This window comes from Bufo bufo, chromosome 2, assembly GCF_905171765.1.
Source record: "Bufo bufo chromosome 2, aBufBuf1.1, whole genome shotgun sequence".
Lineage (NCBI taxonomy): Eukaryota > Metazoa > Chordata > Amphibia > Anura > Bufonidae > Bufo > Bufo bufo.
Genome location: NC_053390.1, coordinates 264546406 through 264563321, shown reverse-complemented (window position 1 = coordinate 264563321; position 16916 = coordinate 264546406). Strand labels below are relative to the sequence as shown.

General features: G+C 43.9%; 1 protein-coding gene across 2 annotated transcripts in view; it reads right to left on the bottom strand.

Moving 5' to 3' along the window:
* Nucleotides 1-16916, bottom strand: part of CHEK2 (checkpoint kinase 2) — a 131503-nt gene that overhangs the window by 12883 nt on the left and 101704 nt on the right. For both annotated transcript variants that reach the window (XM_040416536.1, XM_040416535.1), the window contains 3 exons: nt 16194-16258; nt 14979-15075; nt 1041-1127 (listed from right to left, as the gene is read on the bottom strand). In XM_040416536.1, the coding sequence (XP_040272470.1) occupies nt 1041-1127; nt 14979-15075; nt 16194-16258 (249 nt within the window). The remainder of the gene's footprint in view (nt 1-1040; nt 1128-14978; nt 15076-16193; nt 16259-16916) is intronic.

Genomic DNA, 16916 nt, shown 5'->3' with positions numbered 1-16916 from the left:
GATATCCTCAGGATATATCGTCTGTGGGGTTCTGACTCCCAGTACCCTATCACCACTGAGTACCACTGCCTTTTACTAGGCGTGTGACATCACGTCCATCAGTCACATAGCTTTCTTTGCTGAATAGTCCAAATCAAGTGAATAGGACTGAGCTGCAATATCAAGCACAGCTGCGACAAGGGTGCCAATCAGATATTGATGACCTATCCTGAGGAACTCAGGCAAAACAGTGAAGTACTTTTCCCAGAGCCCAAGCTAGATTTGGGGAAAACTGTTAGGTGGTTAAAGGGATTGGACACTTTCAAAGTACTGTTGATCAATGTGTATGTTAGATGATTATATAGCACTTACTAATGCAGCCTTAGGTGCAACCCCAATAGTAAACGTGGGCCAATGTGCTCAATAAAAGACATGAATGGTACAACTGTTTGTGTCAATAGTGTAATAAGATTCTATTTGCCTAGAATTGTGACTTCAATAACAGAGACTACAATGCAGAAATCCAGGTAATTCCAAAGGGTTCACTTTTTCTTGCAACTGTTTATCTTGTGATCCACTGGTGACATCAAAGCATGTTTTCTACTGCTGGCTTTTACAGTAGATTATGTTACAATTAGCCCAACACCATCCTTTCTTAGTAAACTAATAGGGCTGAAGAGTCTCGGCCAGAGCCAGACACTCCCTGACAGCTAATACAGTACATACGGTTCCTTCCACATACTACACACGTGAGGAGCAGTATTATGGTCAGTCATGTAAGAAGAAAATATGGCTGCTGATAAAATACTGATGAACATGTAATACAGCCCGGGTGAAGAGAAAGGTGACTAGTATGCCGTGACTTAAGCCAAATATATTTTGTAGTTTACATTACGTTGAGAAACTGGCCATTTTTGCACCAACATGAGTTGTCCTCATTTCATAATGTGTCCTTACATCACTATTGAAAAAAAATATACTACAAAAAGCTATATTCCTTGTTTTTCTATGGCTTCCCCCCAATGATATCAAACATCACTGAAAAAGCTTATGGAACACACCTTTATACAACATTCCTCATTAACTGAGGAGAGCAAGACATTCTCAAGTTTCAGATCACGATGTATGATTCCATTATCATGCAGATACTAAAAGGCAAGATGTGGTTAAAACTTCAATGAATAAGACATTACAGTATAACATGTCAGATACTGCATACTCAACATCACAGATAATTATTATTATTTTTTTTTATAACTGCATTTTCTCTAAACTTTATGGTAAAAAAAAGAAAGAAAAAAAAAAGAAAAACACCTTTTCCTCTGTAGGGTTCCTTTTACATGGCCACATTTCTGCCCAGTAGCAAGCACAGATCGACAATACAGAAAGTCAAAAAGTTCTTTTTTTTAACCCCTTCTATCCTGGTCAAGTTTTCACCCTTCTACACAGGCCATTTTTTGCAAAATCGGACATGCGTCACTTTATGTGGTAATAACTTAGGAAAAATTTTACTTATTCAAGCCATTCTGAGATTGTTTTCTCGTGACATATTGTACTTCATAAATTTGAGTCAATAGATTTCACCTTTATGAAAAAAAATCTAAAAATTTACCTAATAATTTGAAAGAAAAAAGAACAAAAAAAAAAACAGTTCTCAAAATTTCAATTTCTCTACTTTTAAAACAAAGTGATACCTCATAAAATATTTATTACTTTGAATTCCCCATACACAGTTAGGTCTAAATATATTTTCACACTGACACAAATTTTGTTTTTATTACCCGTTTACTAAAACATATTAAAGTTATAGTTATATAATGGATATGGACATAAAGTCCAGACTTTTAGCTTTCATTTGAGGGTATCCACATTAAAATTGGATAAAAGGTTTAGGAGTTTCAGCTCCTTTACATGTAACATAGTAACATAGTACATAAGTCCAAAAAAAGACATTTGTCCATCCAGTTCGGCCTGTCATCCTGAAAGTTGCCCCAGAGGAAGGCAAAAAAAATAAACCAAACTGAGGTAGAAGCCAATTTTCCCCACTTTAGGGGAATAAAAAATTCCTTCCCGACTCCAATCAGGCAATCTGAATAACTCCCTTGATCAACGACCCCTCTCTAGTAGCTATAGCCTGAATATTCTTACACTCCAGAAATACATCCAGGCCCCTCTTGAATGCCTTTATGAAAATGTGGCACCCTGTTTTTAAGTAATCGGACAATTGACTCAAAGGCTGTTTCATGGGCAGGTGTGGGCAATTACTTCATTATTTAATTCTTAATTAAGCACATAAAAGGCCTGGAGTTGATTTGAGGTGTGGTGCTTGCATTTTGAAGATTTTGCTGAAAAGTAAACATGCGGTCAAAGGAGCTCTCCATGCAGGTGAAACAAGCCATACTTCATCTGTGAAAACAGAAAAAAAAACATCCGAGAAATTGCTACACTATTAGGAGTGGCAAAATCTACAGTTTGGTACATCCCGAGAAAGAAAGAAGCACTGGTGACCTCAACAATGCAAAAAGACCTGGTCATCCACGGAAGACAACAGTGGTGGATTACTGCAGAATAATTACCATGGTGAAGAGAAACCCCTTCACAACAGCCACCATGTTAAAGACTGTATCAGCCGAGGGGCAAGAGGAAGTGGGGCCTTTAATGTAGGGATCGACCGATTATCGGTTTTACCGATATTATCGGCTGATATTCAGGATTTTGACAGTTATCAGTATCGGCATCTATTTTGCCGATATTCCGATAACGTATTGGGAACACAGATCGCGCTGCTCTCAGCGCTCTCAGTGTTCCCTCAGCAGCACAGGGGAGAAGGAAGCAGTGTCTCCCTCCCCCTGTGCTGCCACCAATGAGAGGAAGGAGGACAAGAGAAGGGGAGGGGTTATGGCCACTGCGCCACCAATGAAAATAACTCTCTCATTCATTCATATACAGGAGGCGGGAGCTGGCTGCAGAATCACATAGCCGGCTCCCGACCTCTATGAGCAATAGCTGCGATCTGCGGTTGTTAACCCCTCAGGTGCCGCGGATTGCAGCTACCGCTCATAGAGGCCGGGAGCCGGCTCCCGCCTCCTGTATATGAATGAATGAGAGATTTCTCTTCATTGGTGGTGCAGTGCGCCCCCCCCAAGCCCCCCAGTATTAATCATTGGTGGCGCAGTGCGCCCCCCATCCCAGTATTAAAAACATTGGTGGCGCAGTGCGCCCCCCCACCCAGTATTAATCATTGGTGGCGGTGGACACAGGATCCCCTCTCCCCTGCTCCTCCAATCGGAGCCCCAGCAGTGTAATCCTGGGCCTCCGATCAGTTACCATGGCAGCCAGGACGCTATTGAATCCTATAGATCTATCAGGGTGAATAGGACAAGGGTTCTAGTCCCTAAGGGCAGGGCCGTCTTTAATATTGATTGGACCCTGGGCAAGAATTTACTTGGGCCCCCCGGACCCCGCCCCCCCCCCCCCCCCCCCGCACTTTGCTGTACTTGCTATACAGCAGCACTTACCTGTCACGTCCAGAGCCTCCAGGTGACGTCTCCTCTCTGTCATCATCTTCTCTCTCATCATCTTCTCCACTCGGTCTGGACAACTTCTCTCAGCCGCCTCGTCTCTGCAGAGTGTGACACACAGACATCTTAGCTTCCTCACATTCTATCATTATCACCCAACTGGAGTCCCCAGAGTGTTATCCTGCTGCTTGCTGTGCCCCAGGGGTGTAGCTATAGGGGGTGCAGAGGTAGCAGTCGCTACCGGGCCCAGGAGCATGAAGGGGCCCAAAGACACTTGTGCCGCATAAGAAGACACACAAAGCACTGAGGGAAGGGGGGCCCAAGCTGAACTCTTGCACCGGAGCCCATAAGCCTTTAGTTACGCCCCTTCCCCCCCCCCCCCCAAATACTATCCTGAAGAAACATTACTGCCCCCCATAGTAATAGTGCTCCTCCTCATAGTCCCACCAATAGTAATTCCCTTCTAGAATGCCCTCATTAGTAACACTGCCCCAACCGTGATAATGCTCCTCAACAATGCCCCCATTAGTAGAAGAGCCCTCCCATATTAATAATACCCTCACAGAGTCCCCAGTAGAAATAAGGCCCCCTATTGTTCCCCCAGTGGAAATAAAGCTTCCTACAGACCCCTCAGTAGTAATAAGGCCCCCATAGTGCGCTTAGTAGAAATAAGGCGGATCTATAAGACCCTCCTATAGAGCCCCCAGTAGTAATAAGACCGCCTATAATGTCCCCTGGATCTGCAGTGCCCCCTGCAGTTATAATCCTCCCTCCACCATACAGTCCCATGTAAATAACATCACCTCCTCCCCAGCCGCCTCCAACGCACAGTCCCATGTAAGCATCACCAACTAAGGCTACTTTCACACTTGCGTTCGTGCGGATCTATCCTGTACAGGACGGATCCGCACCGATAATACAAACGAATGCATCCGTTCTTGACCGATTCGTTTGTATTAGATTTGAATTTCTAAGTCCCAATACGGATCCGTCCTGACTTACATTGAAAGTCAATGGGGGACGGATCCGTTTACAATTGCACCATTTTGAGTCAATGCAAAGGGATCCGTCCCCATTTACTTACATTGTAAGTCAGGACGGATCCGTTTGGCTCCGCAAGGCCATGCGGACACAAAAACGCTGCTTGCAGCATTTTGGGGTCCGCCTCCAAAACGGACGGGGGGCCGCACAGAGCCGAACAAATGCATTCTGAATGGATCCGCATCCATTCATAATGCATTGGGGTTAAACTGATGCATTTGGGGCTGCTTGTGAGAGCCTTGAAATGGATCTCACAAGCGGATCCCCAAACGCAAGTGTGAACGTAGCCTAAACATTAAGTCCCATGTACATAAACATCATTCCCCCCCCACCATCCACTTTCAACATACAGTCCCATGTAAATAACATCACTCCCTTCCCCAGCCACCTCAAGCACACAGTTCCATGTCAATAACATCCCTCCCTTCAGCCCTAACATACATCCCAGTTAAATAACTACAACCCCCAGCATTGCTCTGCCTCTCCCTGTCCCTTCACTTACCTCTCCAGTCCTCATCAGACATCAGCATTAGGCTCCTCCTCCTCTTCACTCCGGTCCAACCCTGCACTGGTCACATGATGGTGACATCATCCAGGTCATCCTATCACAGCCTGCTTTGCTGATCACATGACCTGTGATGTCACCACAGGTCCTTCACCGCTACACCCAGTGTATTCGATTCTAGCAGGCAGGCAGGACATTCGGGGCCTGGGACAAAACATCAGGGGCCCAGGCCCTGAATGTTTTAACCTAGCGACGCAGTCACTAATGAATGGGAGTCGGGAAACAGAGCTCCCTTGGGCCCCCAGGAGCAACTGTGGCAAAGACGGCCCTGCCTAAGGGGGCTAAAAGTTAGTAAAAAAAAAAAAATATTAAAGTATAAATGAAAAAGATTTACAAAAAAAAAATAAAAATACACGTTAACAATAAACATAAATTTTCAGCAGATTTGTGTAGGATTATTTATTATTATTATCGGTATCGGCCCTAAAAAAAAATCAATATCGGTCGATCCCTACTTTAATGGGGATAGTGATCCCTGCCATTCTTCCAGAATCTGCCACTGAAGAGACCTGGAATGAAAAAGGGCCAAGCTGACTACAGGTATTGTGGAGGTCATTCTGCCCAATACTGTTATCCCGTGTCTGATGGTTCGATTCTTCTCTTATTCGTGATACTTTGTGTTGAGGAAGGATACAACACTGGTTCACTGAATCCAGGATTAGACCTAGAAACATACATCTTTGGTAAAGTATCAGATTTGATTTCCCCCAGTTTATCTGCCATCCTAGTTTTGTTAAGATTCTTATTACTTCCAGAATATGAGCGGTTAGGAGATCTTCGGATTCTGACACTAACAGGAGGTCGTCCAAGTAAGGGATCACCAGGATGTCTCTTTTATGTGGGCCATAATCTCAGCTGAGATATTCCAAACGGAAGCGCTCTGTATTGGAAGTGATGGACTTGACCATCCATGGATACCGCCACTCAGAAATTTTTGGAAATCTGCATGAATTGGAATGTGATGTGATAATAGGCGTCTTTTATGTCTAAGGTGGCCATGACACAGTCTTTGTAGAGATGCTTTATTGTGGACTGGACAGACTCCATTCAGAATTTTTTGTATTTCAGGAAATTATTTAGATCCCTTAGATTTATGATCATCCTGCATGACCCATCCGGTTTGGGTACCAGAAAAAGGGATGAATAAAAACACCTGCGCCTTTCCGAATCTGGAACAGGAACCAGGACACTTTTTTCTATTAGAGAAAAGATTTATTGTCTTAAAGCCAGGTTTCTTGCAGAATTGTAAGTAAGATTTGTAATTCTTAATCTTTCTGGTGGGAGGGGGAAGGGGGGGGGGGGGGGGAACTCCTGATGAAACCCATCTTTTATGATGCCCAAAATCCACAGGCTTAACGAGATCTCTTTCCATGCTCAAAAAAAATTGAGAAAGTCTTTACCCCACTGGACAGAAACCATCATTGCTGACTGTCCTTGGGTCTAGAAGCAGACTGTGAGTTAAAGAGGAATCCTTTATTTCTTCCATTTTTGTTTTCTTGTCGAAAATTCAGCCTTCTGTCTGTACTGTAAGATTTTTTTTGTTCCCGCGAAAAAAAAAAATGCTGTCTTTTTGGAGGTCTGGAAACAGGGAAACGCTTTTTGTTATCAGAAGACTTTTCTAAAAGGTCATCCAATACAGGCCCAAAGAGATAATCTCCTTGACATGGGATAGAGCAAAGTTTATTCTTGGAACCGGGTCACCCGACCATCCTTTAACCCCTTAAGGACGCAGGGCGTATCGGTACGCCCTATTTCCCGAGTCCTTAAGGACTCGGGGCGTACCGGTACGTCCTAACTTGAAATCGGCATTCCGGCGCCCCAGGGGTTAATCGGAACGGGATTTCGGCTGAAATCATTCAGCCAGCATCCCGTAACAATGCAGGGGGGGGTCATTTGACCCCCCCGCATCGACGATCGCAGAAAACCGCAGGTCAATTCAGACCTGCGGTTTTCTGCGTTTCCGGTCCATTCGGGTGTCCTGTGACCCGATGAACCGGAAAAAGACTGCGATCGGTGGCGTAATTTTACACCACCTATCGCAGTCCGAGGATTTGGAGAGGCGGTGCTGGCCCTGGTGCTGAACGCCGCTGTCCAGGGTGCTGATTGGAGCAGGGGAGAGAGGCGCGAGATTCAAACTTCCTGCGCTCCTCTCTCCCCTCCTCTTCCTGTCCAGCACCCTGACCGTGCAGCACCGTCCAGAACGAGCTCCTGTGTCCCCACAATCGGCATCCATCACCCTCCTGCACCCATCGCCACCCAGGTAGGTTAGGGTCAGTGAGGGAGAGGCACCGTTAGGCAGGGAAAGAAGGGAAAAGTTAGTTAGAAAAAAAAAAAACTTTTATTTCAAACTTTCTTTGATCCATCCATCAGACCCCAGATCCCCCCCTGCCACTTGCCCCCCCCCACCAGACCCCCCCACCCCACCCCCCTTCCCCACCACCAACCCCCCTTCCCCACCACCAACCCCCCCCCACCAGCCCCCCCCCCCCCCTCCCCTGACCACCAGCCCCCTTACCACCACTTTTTTTTTCTGCGTGCGCTGACTGGCCGGCACTTTTTAGCGTCCGTCCAGTGTTAGCGCATCGCCCGCCCCACCACCCCACCGACCGCTGATCAGCGTTGTACCGCTGATCAGCAAGTTTGAACTTTTTTTTTCCTAACACTTGCCCTTTCTTTTTTTGCCTTTTTTAGTACGCGAACACCCGTTGCCCCCACACACACGCACATATAATAAAGGTTTCCACACACGCACACATACACGCACACACACCCATGGCCCGCCGGATGTTCTCGGCCGAGGAGGCATACGCCCAGATTGCCTCCGACTCTGAGAGCCCCAGTGAGGATGAGGATGACCCCACGTTCCTTTTATCATCCGCATCCTCCTCATCATCATCTGATGACGATGAGCCACCAAGGCGGCGGAGACGCCGCCAGGCGGAGCCAGGGGCCCCACATGCTAGGGATCCTGTGGCCCACCCCAGTACGAGCCGCCCTGGGGTTCGTACTGGTTTCCCGGCCCACCAAATAAGTCCACCGGAGCCCCCTGCCGATGAACTTAGCTGGTGTCCCCCAGTGGACTTTGAGCCTGAGATTCCGGATTTTGCTGGCAATCCTGGAATCCAGATTCCCACAGTGGGGTTTACTGAAATAGACTATTTTAGTTTTTTTTTCAGTAACCCACTGGTGAATCTGATGGTGGAGCAGACGAATCTGTACGCCCAACAGTTCGTCGCTCAAAACCCAGGCTCATTTTTGGCTAGACCCGGTGGCTGGACGCCGGTCAGTGCAGCCGAGATGAGGACATTTTGGGGCCTCGTGCTGCATATGGGTCTAGTCCAAAAACCCAGTGTCAGGCAATACTGGAGTGGGGACGTCCTATACCAGACCCCACTGTACAGTATGGTCATGACACGTCCCCGGTTTGAGGCCATCCGGAAATGTCTGCATTATTCCGATAATGCAGCATGTCCCCCCCGAAGTGATCCTGCCTATGACCGGCTGTACAAGATACGGCCGGTCATCGATCACTTTGGGGCCACATTTCAGCAGGCCTACGTACCTGGAAGGGAGGTCGCGGTTGATGAGTCTCTCGTTGCGTTCAAGGGGAGACTCAGTTTCCGCCAATATATTCCCACAAAGCGGGCGAGGTATGGCGTGAAGCTATACAAAATTTGTGAGAGTACCTCAGGGTACACTTACAAATTTCGTGTGTACGAGGGGCGAGATTCCCGGATTCAACCCCCAGAATGTCCCCCCACTCTGGGTGTTACCGGGAAACTCGTGTGGGACCTTATGTACCCACTGCTGGATAAGGGTTACCACTTGTACGTGGACAACTTTTATACCAGCATTCCCTTGTTCAGGTCCCTTGCCGCCAGATCCACGTTCGCTTGTGGGACCGTGCGGAAAAATCAACGCGGCCTCCCTGCCTACCCCCTCCAGGTACCTATCCCCAGGGGTGAGACCCGTGCACTTACCAGTGGAAACCTGTTGCTGGTCAGGTATAAGGACAAGAGGGATGTCCTTATGCTGTCCACAATCCACGGTAACGGCATCACCCCAGTCCCTGTGCGAGGTACCGCGGCAACGGTCCTCAAGCCCGATTGTATCGTCGCCTACAATCGGTATATGGGAGGAGTTGATCTCTCGGATCAAGTCCTCAAGCCATATAACGCCATGCGCAAAACCCGGGCATGGTACAAAAAAGTTGCGGTCTACTTGGTGCAGGTTGCCATGTACAACTCTTTTGTACTATCCCGAAGCGCTGGCAGCACAGGGACATTCCTCCAATTCTATGAGGCAGTCCTCAAGGACCTGATCTTTTCGGACCGGGAAAGAGCAGGCCGGAGTACCTCGGGAATTGGAGGCGCCCGGATCGTCCCTGGCCAACACTTTCCAGGTGTGGTCCCCCATACTGGAAAGAAGGGACGAACCCAAAAAAAGTGCAGAGTGTGTCGCAGGAGGGGGATACGGAAGGACACCACCACTCAGTGCGACACTTGCCCCGATCATCCGGGCCTCTGCGTTATCGATTGCTTCAGGGAGTATCACACTTCCATGGAGTACTAAATTTTTATAATCCCCAACAGTCCACTAGAGAACATAAAAAACTATGGCTCTCAGACTTTGGAGATACGGAAACATTTTTTTTTTCCCAAAAAAATATTAGTTTTAGTGCAGGCATCCTCAAACTGCGGCCCTCCAGATGTTGTAAAACTATAACTCCCAGCATGCCCAGACAACCTACAGCCATCAGCAGGGCATGGTGGGAATTGTAGTTTTACAACATCTGGAGGGCCGCAGTTTTTAGGATGCCTGCTTAGTGTCTCCAAAGTCTGAGAACCATACATATTGGGCATCGTCGCGTGCGTAAAAGTCGTCGCTATAAAAATAACTTTTGCCCAAACGCCTCGGATGAACGGTGTTAAAAATATAAAATAAAAACGGTGCCAAAACACTCATTTTTGGGCAAAATTTCCATTTGAATCCTTTTTGCCGGTAATAAAGCAAGGGTTAACCGCCAAACAAAACTCAATATTTATGGCCCTGATTCTGTAGTTTGCAGAAACACCCCATATGTGGTCGTAAATGGCTATATAGCCGCACGGCAGGGCATAGAACGAAGGGAACTCCATATGGTTTCTAGAAGGCAGATTTTGATGGACAGTTTTTTTTTTGACACCATGTCCCATTAGAAGCCCCCCCTGATGTAGCCTAGACTAGAAACTCCAAAAAAGTGACCCCATCTAAGAAACTACACCCCTCAAGGTATTCAAAAGTTACTTTACAAACTATGTTAACCCTTTAGGTGTTCCACAAAACTAAATAGCGAATGTAGAAACAATTTTAGAATTTTTTATTTGTTACATTGCCTCAAAAAAGAGTAATATAGAGCAACCAAAAATCATATTTACCCCTAAAATAGTCCCAAAACAACAACCACCTTATCCCGTAGTTTCCTAGATGGGGTCACTTTTGTGGAGTTTCTACTCTAGGGGTGCATCAGGGGGCTTGAAAGGGTACATGGTGTAAATAAACCAGTCCAGCAAAATCTGCCTTCCAAAAACCATATGACGTTCCCCTTCTTCTATGTCCTGCCGTTTAGCCAAATAGTAGTTTACGACCACATATGGGGTGTTTCTGCAAACTACAGAATCGGGGCAACCCATTTTGAGTTTTGTTTGGCAGTTAACCCTTGTTTTACTCCTGGAAAAAATTGATTATTTTGGAAAATTTTCCAAAAAATAGAAATTTCAAAATTGTTTCTCCATCTGCCATCAACTCTTGTGGAACACCTAAAGGGTTAACAAAGTTTGTAAACCCAGTTTTGAATACCTTGAGGGGTGTACTTTCTTAGATGGAGTCACTTTTTTGAAATTTCTATTCTAGGGGTGCAACAGGGGGCTTCAAATGGGACATGGTATAAACAAAACCAGTCCTGCAAAATCTGCCTTCCAAAACCCATATGGTGTTCCCCTCCTTCCATGTGCTCCCGTTCGGCCAAACAGTAGTTTACGACCACATATGGGGTGTTTCTGCAAACTACAGAATCGGGGCAACCCATTTTGAGTTTTGTTTGGCAGTTAACCCTTGTTTTACTCCTGGAAAAAATTGATTATATTGGAAAATTTTCCAAAAAATAGAAATTTCAAAATTGTTTCTCCATCTGCCATCAACTCTTGTGGAACACCTAAAGGGTTAACAAAGTTTGTAAACCCAGTTTTGAATACCTTGAGGGGTGTACTTTCTTAGATGGAGTCACTTTTTTGAAATTTCTATTCTAGGGGTGCAACAGGGGGCTTCAAATGGGACATGGTATAAACAAAACCAGTCCTGCAAAATCTGCCTTCCAAAACCCATATGGTGTTCCCCTCCTTCTATGTGCTCCCGTTCGGCCAAACAGTAGTTTACGACCACATATGGGGTGTTTCTGCAAACTACAGAATCAGGGCAACCCATTTTGAGTTTTGTTTGGCAGTTAACCCTTGTTTTACTCCTGGAAAAAATTGATTATATTGGAAAATTTTCCAAAAAATAGAAATTTTAAAATTGTTTCTCCATCTGCCATCAACTCTTGTGGAACACCTAAAGGGTTAACAAAGTTTGTAAACCCAGTTTTGAATACCTTGAGGGGTGTACTTTATTAGATGGAGTCACTTTTTTGAAATTTCTATTCTAGGGGTGCAACAGGGGGCTTCAAATGGGACATGGTATAAACAAAACCAGTCCTGCAAAATCTGCCTTCCAAAACCCATATGGTGTTCCCCTCCTTCTATGTGCTCCCGTTCGGCCAAACAGTAGTTTACGACCACATATGGGGTGTTTCTGCAAACTACAGAATCGGGGCAACCCATTTTGAGTTTTGTTAGGCAGTTAACCCTTGTTTTACTACTGGAAAAAATTGATTATATTGGAAAATTTTCCAAAAAATATAAATTTCAAAATTGTTTCTCCATCTGCCATTAACTCTTGTGGAAGACCTAAAGGGTTAATAAAGTTTGAAAAAACAGTTTTGAATACCTTGAGGGGTGTAGTTTCTAGAATGGGGTCATTTTTGGGAGGTTTCTATTATCTAAGCCTCACAATATGACCTCAAACCTGAACTGGTCCATAAAAAGTGGGATTTTGAAGATTTCAGAAAATTTCAAAATTTGCTTCTAAACTTCTAAGCCTTGTAACATCCCCAAAAAATAAAATATCATTCCCAAAATGCTACAAACATGAAGTAGACATATGGGGAATGTAAAATCATCACAATTTTTGGGGGTATTACTATGTATTACAGAAGTAGAGAAACTGAAAGTTTGAAATTTGCTAATTTTTCAAAATTTTTGGTAAAAACTGTATTTTTTTATGCAAAAAAATTAACTTTTTTGACCCAATTTTAGCAGTGTCATGAAGTACAATATGTGACGAAAAAACAATCTCAGAACGGCCTGGGTAAGTCAAAGCGTTTTAAAGTTATCAGCACTTAAAGTGACAGTGGTCAGATTTGCAAAAAATGGCCAAGTCCTTAAGGTGAAATAGGGCCGAGTCCTTAAGGGGTTAAGCCAAACAGCTCTTCTCGACTAATTGAATAGGGCAGCTGACCTGGCACTTAACTTTAAAGCATCCGCCGAAGCACTGGAAATGAAGTCCACTGCTTTAATGATGGCAGAAAACACTAGTAATTGGTCCCTTGGGGTTTTATCTTGGCTATGGGACTCCAGCTCTTGTAGCCATAATTGTAATTCTCTGGCAGTAGAGGTAGTAGCTATATTTGGTTTAAAATGCTTGGGTTGAGGCTTCCAATGCTTTTTTAAGGTATAGCTCTGCACACCTGTCCATAGGATCCTTTAGAGTATCAAGATCCTCAAAAGGTAAGGCCGATTTTTTTGACATTTTGGCAATAGGGGCGTCTAGTTTAGGAGGCCTATCCCAACAGGAGGACTCACCCTCATCAAAAGGGGTATTTTCTTTTGACATTCTTAGGAATAAAGAATTTCTTGTCAGGCTTATTCCATTCCCTCTGAATTAAGTATTTTGTTTTCATTTAAAGGAAACACTTCATTTTTTTGTGCCCTAAGTGACCAAACATTATATCCTGGACAGACTTTGGCTCTCTAGGTACATCTACTTTCATAGTAGCTCTAATGGCTTTCAGCGGGGATTCCGTGTCCTCAGGGAAAAATAGGTCTACTCGTGCCGTCTTCATCAGAAGAGGAGCTTGAATTTTCAGGATTTCTCCCTGCTCATTCTCATCTGAAGAATCTGAATCAGATATTATACTAGCATGACCCTGTTCGCCCGAGGCTGAGGAAGGGATACATTTCCTAAAAATTTTCACTAAATCAGAAACTTCAGATTTGACAATAAAGTGAAACATGTCAGATTTGCAAAATGTGGCTTGGTCCTTATGGTGAAAACTGGCTTGGTCTTGAAGGGGTTAAGGACCAGTTCAGTTATGTCACTGTTGGGCTTACACCCATAAATGGCTGAATTTTAAAAACTACACCCCTCAAGGTATTCAAAACTGATTTTACAATTTGTTAACCCTTTATGTGTTCCACAAGAACTAAAGGAGAATGAAAATTTCAAAATTTCACTTTTTTGGCAGATTTTCCATTTTAATAAAAAAAAAATTCTGTAAAACATCAAGGGTTAACAGCCAAAGAAAGCTCAATATCTATTACTCTGATTCTGCAGTTTACAGAAACACCCCACATGTAATGGTAAACTGCTCTAAGGGCACACAGAAGGGCGCAGAAGAAAAGGAGCGCCATATAGTTGGAGGGCAGATTTTGCTGGATTGGTTTTTAGACACCATGTCCCATTTGAAGCCCCCTGATGCACCCCTACAGTACAAACTCCCAAAAAGTGACCTCATTTTGGAAACTACAGGAAAAGGTGACAGTTTTATTGGTATTATTTTGGGGTACATATGATTTTTGATTGCTTTATATTACGCTTTTTGTGAGGCAAGGTAACCAAACAATGGCTATTAGATCATATGCTATTTTTATAGGGCAGGTTGTTACAGAGGCGACAATATCAAATACGTTATTTTTTTTTTGTTTGTTTCAGTTTTACATAATAAAGCATTAAAAAAAAATATATATATAATGCTTTGTCTCCATTTTCTGAATGCCATATTTTTTATTTTTTTTTGTTAATCGTCTTGTGCAGTTCTGCATTTTTCCCTTCTGTAGGCTCTCTAAATGGTAGTTTTCTCTAGACTAGTGAGTGAGCCTGGCTGCTATGATGTCTCCCATACACAGCCAAGAGAAGATTCTACTCCCCTACATACATCAGTAATGTGCAGTGTTAGGCTACATGCACACGACCCTATGTGTTTTGCGGTCCGCAAATTGGCATCCTTTTTTTTTTTTTTTTGCGGGGCTACGGAATGGACATACTGATGCGGACAGCTGTTCGCATTTTTTGCGGACCCATTTAAATAAATCCTATCCGCAAAAAATAAATAAAAAAATGAGCGGACACGGAAACAAACAACGTTCGTGTGCATGTAGCCTTACTTTGAATCCAGCACTTGGGGAGACAGAAGGTGCAGCCATGTCTCTGCCTATCTTTCCTCTCCTGCTCCATAGACTTATATGGGCAGCTTGTAGCCTGATCTCTCAGGAAGATGAATTTTAGCTGTGAATTTAGAGTGACCAATCAGATCAAAAGGTAGTTGCTCACAAGAGGAGAAAGACATTTTCTCTGATAAAGATATCTCACAAAGTTTCTAATATTCACCTGTACTAATGATTATTGTAAAGTGTGTTGAAAGTTTAGTGCCTATTTTAACCATACGTATGTACCTTTCTTCATGCACAATACGGATAATAGTAAATTTTGCTGTGATATGCCATTTTGATTTGCCTTACCTGCACTGCAGTAACAATTTGATAAAAATACAGTTTCACAGTTGACTCTTTGAGCCTGGATTTTGCTACTTTCTCAAATAATTCACCTCCTTCCATCCTAGAAAAAAATAAAAAAAAAAGTCAGAGGCCTACGTTGCTGATACCATCAGACATATCAGGAGTTGTCTGCTGAAACAGGCTGGGAAACCTTGTAACCCCTGTTTTATAGTGTATTACTTGTTTGAAGCACATTGGTAATCATGGGCAAGAGGAAGGGGTTACTTCTGCCTCCTGAACTAATCAAATAAGCAGTGTTGTCTCGCCTTGTTTGCAGTGCTGCGGCCGGACCTCCTGCCCGCCCCCATTACAGAGGAGCAGATTTCCGGCGGCGCTATGGACTAGTGGTAGAATGGATCCGGCAGGCCGGAACAGCCTGCTGGAAAAGGCTACTGCAAGTGTCAGAGTAGCCTTAGACACGTCTGATAGATTCACTTCCATGAGACTTCCATGGGCTCAGCTTTTTTTTTTTTTGAATTCCAGAAGATATTAAATGGGGAATATTCACAACCAAACTCTACATTCACTGGGCGGTGGTCAGGGGACCTCTGGAGGCTGGTGGGCTGAATAGATAAGACATTTATGGCATATCCTTTGGATATACTATAAATGTCTAAGATGGCACAACTCTTAAGATTCAGCAAAATCCCTTTAACGTGTAAGGTGTTATATGTTGCCCTAAGAGCAGCATATGAGGGATAGAAGCTAGGCTTTGTGATATATATGTTTATATTATTTAAAACAGAATTTGAGTAAAATGCAAAGAAAATCTTAACAGGACTTCCAGGCTAGGCAGCGAGTCTCCTCACTGTCCTGCCCACAGGGATTGACAGCTTTCTTGTGTATACACACTGATATAGGGAGAGCTGTCAATCATCCTGTGCGTGGGAGGGGTAATTAGGACTGTCACTGTGTCTCCTAGGAGTCTTGTCACGATTTATTCGGTTCTCCTTTTATCATAACCTGCTCTCAGATAGGGTAACAACAGTTTTTGATGCAGTTTTTCAAGCCAAAGTCAGGAGTAGATTCAGGTTTAATCTAATTCCAGCTTTAGCTCAACAAATTGAATGTGTAAAGCACAAACAGTCCAGTCACTATGATCAGATCTAACAATCACATTAAAAAACAAGATTCTCTGGTTCTTCTCAAATAAAGAGCGTTAATATTTTGTGTACTCACAGCTCCAGTACAATGTAGAAATAATCATCAGAGTCAATGAAGTCTTCAATCTTAATTAAGCAAGGCTGCGCAGAAAGAAATACTAGAGGCTAAGGATCACGTTTAAAGTTCATACACAGAATCTATAAACTATATGAATCTATATAGTAATCCAAGGTGTTTACAAAGTTAACTTGTATTGGTCCTGACAGCCTGTATTACAGTGCAGGGATGCATTCACTCTTCTGCATGATATTATTGCAAACAAGTAAAAAGCTTGACATCAGCCACACTCCCAACATCTTAGCAAAACATTAAAGGAGTTTTCTGTGATTTTAATATTGATGGCCAATTCTCAGGATGGGCTATCAATATTTGATTGGTGGGGGCCGCACCCTTGCTAATCTGCTGCTTCAAAGTAGCTCCGGCTCTGAAGTCAGCACCGGAACTACACAGCTCCATCTTATTTGCAGTGGACGGAGCTGGTAACTGCAGCTCTGCTCTAGGCTTGCCACGATACAAAAATTTGGACTTCGATTTCAATGCCAAGCGCAGCATCAGGATTCTAGAGACCAAAACGATACTTTGCCAAGGTATAAATGACATATGTTAACTGTGGTTTTCTAATCAACTGTACATGTCCGGCTGCTTGATTTTGCTGGAAAACAGTTTCAACCATAAAACCATGTGCCCATTAGAAATCTGACTAGCGACTCCGTAGATTGTGGGGACAGCTCTTTTCTG